This window comes from Pterocles gutturalis, unplaced genomic scaffold (genome assembly GCF_000699245.1).
Source record: "Pterocles gutturalis isolate BGI_N339 unplaced genomic scaffold, ASM69924v1 scaffold49157, whole genome shotgun sequence".
Lineage (NCBI taxonomy): Eukaryota > Metazoa > Chordata > Aves > Pterocliformes > Pteroclidae > Pterocles > Pterocles gutturalis.
Window position 1 is genome coordinate 48 of NW_010114628.1, and position 7611 is coordinate 7658.

Sequence of the window (7611 nt, forward strand, 5' to 3'; positions counted from 1 at the left end):
GGGGCTTTCAGCAGCTCCGGGGTCGGTGCCTGGCTGCCGGTGCTCTGCCGCCGGGGCGCAGCACGTGGAAACCTCCGCTGCAGTCTCAGGAGCGGGCAGAGGGGGGCACTGTGCCTCACGGCCTGGCGGAAAAATGCTCCTTCAGCAGCGAGTGTCCGGCTGGTACACAGCGTGTGAGGCACTGGCTCTGGAGTGGGGCTGGGGGGCCTTTAAAGGTCCTCTCCAACCCAAACCATCCTGTGGTTCTGTGACTGACAGTAAGCAGCTTCAGTGACAGCTAATGTAGCCCGTGTGAGGAGTGTTGCCAGAATGCATTGATTCAAGGTAGGACACGAAATGTCATGGAAAACGCTCAAAAAAGTCAGCTTCTCATTTGTGGATTTATCATCATGTTATATTGCTGTATACGTGTGGTAACAACCACAGAACAACAGCAACACAGCTTTTTTTTAATAGCAAATAGGTATTAGCAGTTTGTTTCATAAGCAAATATATACGATGAGGCTTTGAGCAACCTGCTGTAGCGGAGGGTGTCCTTGCCCACAGCAGGGGGATTGGAACTCGGTGATCTTTAAGGTCCTTTCCAACCCAAACCATTCTATGATTCTAATAATGTCTTGCCACTAACTCTGGTGCTTTTCATGATTTTTCTGAATGTTATGAAATTGCTTGAGTTTAGCTGAGAATGGGCTATGACTTCAGAAGCATAAAATAATTTTAATTTAGTTCTTCAGGTGTTGAAGCGTCGTTTCAGATTTCTTTCTGTCATTGCTTGCAGACTGGGGCTAGCAAAGGCTATGCATTTATAGAGTTTGCGTCCGATGACGTGGCTAAGATTGTTGCAGACACAATGAACAACTACCTGTTTTCCGAAAGACTGCTGAAGTGTAAGTGTAAGCTGAAGTGCAAATCCTCCAATGTGCAAAGGAAATTCATAGTTATTGTGTTATTTTTTTAGACTGTTTGGAGAATCTTGGTGGGTTTTATTTTAAGTATTTATAACTGTAGCAGCTGCAATGTGTGTTGTTACACCTAACGGGCTTTTTTGATTAAAAGATTAATGAAATTAGGAAGCTTCTCAGACATGGTGATGGCGACACTAGCTTTGTGAAGGATTATGAGCTATATATATGCATCAATTTTTGAAAAACAAGTTTCTCTGATTGTTTTCTGGGTGAAACTGTAAAAGTGTTCTTTTCTTCTATCCATCCGTTATCAGTTCTGTTACTGGTGAGTATTAAGTGACTTTCCATCTTTTCTGTTCATGAAGTGCCGTACTAGTGCTCTGCTGTAGTGGTGGGTAATGTTATAATGAGAACTGAATAGCGTTCTGTGAGTGCATTTGGTGAGAAGGGTAGCTCTGCTGTAACTTGGTGTCATATGCTTATGGTACAGGTCAGGTCATACCTCCTGAAAGGGTCCATGAAAATCTCTTCAAAAACAGTAACAAGATATTTCTGAAGCCTTCTCAGCCAGCGGTCAGGCGATACAACAAGGTGCGTTCACTCATTCAGAAGGCGAAGATGACAAAGAGACTGCTGCGGAAGGAGAAACTTTTACGGAAGAGGCTGGCTGAAAAGGGGCTCGATTATGACTTCCCAGGATTTGTAAGTTTGGCATTGTTTTTATTAGTGTTTTATGCAAAACATGTTTCAAGTTTATGCTAAAGACAGGGAAATAATGTGTTTTATGTGGAACTGGTAAAAGAGCTGGAGCACCAAGGAGACTTAACTTGCGTTAAGAACTGAATAGAAGAAGCTCCTGGAAACTGGAGTTGCGCTGTTGCTGGGTTGTGCTGTAGGTACTTGTGGGTTTAGCTTTGGAGAAGTCATAAGTAGTGGCAAAGTGAAGATGTTCCTTTTGTTCTGTTAGTATAAACAGGTGGCTATCCTGTGTTTTTTGTGTTTGTCTGTAGATCACAGAAGAGCAACAGGGCTTCTCTCAAGCCTTATTGGCAGCTTTGGCAGGGTTGGTATTTGAAGGCAGGTCTTAAGACTAGAGCTTCCATCCCAACCAAACGTTTTGCTCATTTGCAGCGTGCTTGGGTGCAGTATTTGAATTTTAAGGAATACTGTTTAACATTTTCTTAAAATGCACAGTAGCAGCTTGTCTTACGTTGCTTTGAGTGGTTTTGTTCAAACCAGATCACCTCTGTGGCACTGTAAATAATTCTATTAATTCAAACCTACTTGCTGTAGCAAATATTTTGTACTTAGGAAGCGAAGAAACTTATAGACTGTTAAGTGACAGTTTGTGTTTTCACACAAGGACATTTGTAGTGATCCACCTGATCTGTCTTGCTTCCTAGGCTGCACAGAAGCTTTCCATAAGGAGAAAAAGAGTTAAAACATCCAAGAAATCAAAACTGAACATTTCTGTGAGCAGCCAGGTAAGACTGAACAGTCCCGGTGGTGCCCAGCACCGTGCTGCACCATTCACTCTGGGGCACATGTTTCAAGTCTGCAATTGGTTTCTTCATATTAATTTCAGCAGCTGAAAACCTTGACATTTTTTGCTTGAGAGATTTTTGTGCCAAAAGTACCTCCTTTGAGATGTATTAACACTCTTGAATGTAGGAGGGTGGCTGTATCCCCAGAATCACAGAATGTTAGAGATTGGAAGGGACCTTGAAAGATCATCTAGTCCACTCCACCTGCCGGAGCAGGAACACCTAGATCAGATCACAATCAGAATCCTCTCAGTTCTTTCTCTTGTGGGATTATTTAGCAGTAAAGGCTTCTGCTCAGCATACAGTACCTACCAGTGCTTGTCCAGAGGTGCGTCTGGGCAGTGGTGTGTCTGCTGTCAGCCTCTGCTATTCAGCACAGACTGAGGGAGGAAAAACAAAGGGTGCTCGGGACAGTCCCCTGTGCACCACCTACATCTATGCTTTAAACTGGTACAAAATTATTTCCTTGCTGGCGTCCTTCTGTTGGTCTGCACTGTGTTATAATACCAGCCTGTTTGGACAAAAAGGGAGTTGAACCGTTAATACAGTCTAGTGCTATCTGTCTCGATTTACAGACTGTCCTGTCCTGCCTCCCTTGGGCTCTCCAGGCACGGTATTCCAGTGTTTTGAAAATTAATGCCAGCTAAAACTAGCAATAGGACAAAAGAAAAGCTCAGGGCATCGGGACTGAGATTTGGGGCTCTGACAGTCTGAAAAGTCTGTCAGGTATTAACATTTCTGTTTCATCACTGTTGTGAGTTTGGTTTTGTTTTTTTTTAATGTTACTGGATTTACTTGCGGTAATTGGGACAGGGCTGGTTGTGAGGAAGACAGAGTAACTCACACATTCTGTCAACTGAGCTCTGAGAACTTGCTGAGGTAATGAAGCTGGGATGTTTCAGCTCTGCTGCCAGCTTGAATGTGGCATTTCTGTATGCCAGTCTCAAATATACTTTTTTCCCTCCAGTTCTTTTCCTTTTGGTTTTCTTGGTGCTTTGAGTCAGGAAATAAAAGGTTTATAAAGCAAATGTGCATAATGACATGTTAGAAAATGTGAATTAATTTACATTCGCCTTTCACATATACTTTTTTGAAGATTACACTTTTATCAGAAGAAATACTGTCTACAAAAAAAGCTGGTTACATAAGGAAAACAATTTCCCCTAACATGCGGAAGTTCTGAAGGAGAGCTGGACTGAGGTGCCTTGCGGTACCACAGAGGCAGTGACAACTTTCTCTGGCAGGTGCTTTGCAATGAATCGTGTTTTTCTGATCTCTTCAGGATCCTACTCCTGTCTGTACTCCAGCAGTGCTTGAGCGCCGGAAAGCTTCCCAGGCGGATGATGATGCCGAGGACAATGAAATAACTTTCATACTGCCCCCTGCCAGTGTTAAGAATGCTGTGCAGAGACCAAAGAAGCAGCCAAGAAAAAGACCAAACCTGAAAAAACAGAAATAGACTTAAAATTTTGATGGTTGTAGCCATTTTTTTCCTCAACTGAAAAACTGGCAAGGTGGAGCTTCTTGTGGTTCTGCTGCCCTGCCTCCGTTCATCTTGACTAGGTTGTTTTCGTCTTTTCTAGGCAAGGAATCTATTCACAAATCCTCCCCCTTAGCCATGAGGGGACCTATGGTCTTCTCTGCCTTTGAAGATATTCTTGACTTTGTGCTCACAAGCACCCATGCTGTGACAAGCCAACAGTCATGCCAGAACCTTCAGTTAATTCTGTCCTTGTCTCTAGCTCTCACTGTTTTGAAAAAAAAATGCGAAGCTATCCATTCAGAACTTGCTGATGCAGGCTGTATCTTACATTTATAATTAATGATGGATTCTTAAAAAAAAATTAACCATTTTTCAACTGTGTTGGCTCTTAGTAGTGGTTCTTGTGTTTAACTGAATGTCTGTGTTTCATGTGAGTTCTCATGTAATTAGACAAATAGAGGGTGAAGGATTTTTTCCCCAAGGAAGATGTACCTTGAATTTAATCTCCTGTTTGTGAGCAGTCAAGATCTGTCGTACTGCGCAGGGCAGAGGCAGCACACCACACTGCCTGAGCAAGCTGGTGCCTTTCAGCCACGTGCTGACGTACTGCTTTACCTCTGGGCTGACCAGGCAAAGGTAACTTGCTAATTCTTGGGGGTTTTCTGGGCCATAAACATGCTGTTTCCTGGTTCAGAAAATGGTCAAGGACCTGCAAGCTGTGACTGCCTTTAGAGGAACTTCTTGCTGAACTGTAGAGAGGAGCAAAGGGTGACAACTGGCTTATGTACAGCTCTTCTCACTGATCAAAGCTCTTTGAGAAGATGCACCAGTAATCGGAGCAGTCTGGGTTGTATTAGGACTTCTGTTGTCCCTTGGGCCCTGCAGCATCTTGTCACTGCATTTTGGTTTCCCTGCCTGTGTGAAACAAGGATATCTTCTGCTTCAGGGGGTGATAAACGCAGCACAGTATTGTAATAAGCCTCTGGGTGGGTGAACCAGGAATGAGAGGGCAGGTTTTTGCCACCAGTAGTACAAGTGCAGAGAACTGAGCATAGCTTTTCGTTGTGGAGCATGATTTATTATTTATAGCTGACTGCAGATCCCCAGTCCTGATTGAAAATGCAGTTTGACTGTGAAATTAGAATTTGGATTTTATTGCAAATCTGAGACCTGCAGAAATTCCAGTTTGGGTTTTGTGGCATGTACTTAGCCTTGCTATTTTATTGTCTGAGATGAAACAGTCTCTGCTGCTGTTGGCTGTAGGTCAGCCTTGGCAGAAGATTTCAGAGGAAAGCCCAGGTGATAATAACAGGCTGCTCAGGTAGGTGGCTGGCGCTAATTCCTTGGCTATTTTAAGATTTGGGCTCCTGGCAGAGGAGAGGAAATCTGAACCATTGGCCTGGCTAATTCTGTCCTATCTGGCCTGATCCCCTGAATAATCATGTGATCATAATGACATTCTCTCGGTGACTTAAATTAGATCATTCTCCTTTGTCACTCTGAACTGTTGGGGAAGCCACTTGGGTGAGTGCGGAGATCTGTTGACCAGCCTGATGGTCACTGACCAGCCCGATGGTCACCGACAAGCCTTGCCTTTTAGTAGCAGTGTTGCTGTGTACATCTGCAGGCCTTTTTTGTGCACTGTTTGATGTGAAACAGGCAGTGTTTACACCTCAAACAGTGGAAAATATATCCCTAGCTAAGGTTTGAGACAAACATAATCAGAGTGGTTGACAGGAATTGCTGATCTGTGAGTAACAGACATGCAGCCCTGGAAAAACTTTACTCCTCTACTTCGTACAGCAGAGAGCAGAAGAAGAGAAGCAAAATGCACATGCCCAGTTTTCTTTTAAAATACGTACTGTCAAGATGAACTAGAAATGTGGCTGCACTTTCTCCTGCCTGGAGCTGAATCTCCTGGGTGACACGGGGGGGCAGCACACTTCAGTTGTGGGGACACACTTCGCCCGCTGACAAACTGAGGGTTTCCTGGGAAATGACCTCCCGGATTCATACACAAGCCTGCCTAGTCCAGGCAGTTTGGAGTGACTGGCTGATTTCGTGTGACTAATGCATCTCTAACATGATTTAAGTATCTGGGAAAAATCTGGTATGGATCTTAACCAAATATGCACACTTCTTGGGTGCTGCCACAAATACTCCTTCCAAGGCTGTTGAGTGAAAGCTGCTCTTAGGAAAACTTGGTTCATCTGGAGTAGCTTTCTTCCTACTCTGCTTCTGTTACCGTGCTCCTCTCTGTGCCCGATGTTCTGCCCTGCCTGTAAGCCTGTGTCTGCTTGCTGCTTTCTTCCATTTTGACTCTGTGGCTTCTTTTCCTGCTGCCTGCCATGCCTGGGCTATCCTGCTGAGCTCGATGAGCTTCCAGGAACTTTGGCTTCTGCGGATCTCTTGAAAAGGTTTGTTGTGCCTTTAAGGTGGCACCCTGGTTGCTGCTTGCTCTCTGTATTGGCATGGCAGTGCAAGCCATGATGGGAAGACGTTCAAGAAAGCTCTGCTTACAATAAGGTTTGCTTCCTGCTGTAATTTTCATTTCCATTCCTTTTGTTTATTGGTCTTCCTTCAATTGAGATCAGCTTAGATGGCAAATCTGAAAAGCAAAGAAACAAAATTCTGAGCTGTTTCAGTAAAGCACAATGCCCAGGCTGCAGCAAGGAACTCTCGGCAGAAGGGCAGCTTATCTTGGTGATAGTTTCTGGTTTTAGGCTGCCTGTGTTATTAATATACTGCTGTCCTGGGAGATGTACATAAGCAGAAATTCAGACACCTGATACTTGCCAAACATAGTTTCCGTAGCAAATGGACAGACGTGCTGTGTCATGAGTTATGCCTCAGTCCTTGCACTGATTTTTACTTCTCAGCTCTCCAGTCATTTGTTCATTTGTCTTGGAGAACCACAAACCTCCGGGCCACCAATTTTAGGGCAAGCTGTGAGTTGTTTTTACTGAGATGCTAGGAGTCTTGGGCTTTGGTTTCAAGGTATAACTTGCAAGCTCTGCCTTTCTGTAACAAATTACTTTGTGGAGCTGGTTTACTGAACATCTATGTATGTAGTACCATTTTCAAGCTTCAGAAACACTTAGGTGCTAGCAATGGCTGCTAATTTACACTTGTTTATTCTGATTTCTCTGTTTTGCAGGAAGGGGAGCTGGGCTTAGGAGTGCTCAGCATTTCCCAACACATGAAGCACTGGAAGTGAAAGAGAAACGGGGTGGGGTGGGGGAAAGCAGAATTGTCTGCAAAATAGAGGGGAGAAAGAATGATGAAGCCAATGCTCACCTCTAGAGAAAAAGTTATTGGTGAATTTGGCAGTGTTAGATGGCTTTAAATTAAAGATGCAGTTTAATGTTTTCCTTGTTTTGCCTGTTAGATGTGCTGTGGGATGCCCAGGCTGCACGGTGTGTCAGGAGCATGCTGCAAACAGTGGTCCAAGTGCTAGTGCTTGCTCGTGAGCCCCGAGTGGAGGAGAGCAGGCTGGGCAAGTGACACTTGCTCTTGCCAGTAACAAGCCTGTTTGCTTGCATACCTGGCTTTTGAAATGGCTGCAGCCCCGAGGAACAAGGCTAAAACCTGTCTGCAAATAGCTCATGGTGCAATGGAGGATTTGGGCATGGCTCTGAGGGGTGACATCCTCTCCTCTCCAAGTGAAGCACCACTGAGG

At 44.3% G+C, this 7611-nt stretch overlaps 1 protein-coding gene across 1 annotated transcript; it reads left to right on the plus strand.

The window, feature by feature from the left end:
* Positions 1 to 778: 778 nt before the first annotated feature.
* Positions 779 to 3908, plus strand: NIFK (nucleolar protein interacting with the FHA domain of MKI67; the record flags this gene model as incomplete). Its single annotated transcript, XM_010074877.1, has 4 exons — positions 779 to 887; positions 1396 to 1607; positions 2309 to 2389; positions 3732 to 3908. Coding segments are annotated over 4 exons (579 nt in total), but the record flags the coding sequence as incomplete, so codon positions are not given.
* Between the last annotated feature and the right edge of the window lie 3703 nt (positions 3909 to 7611).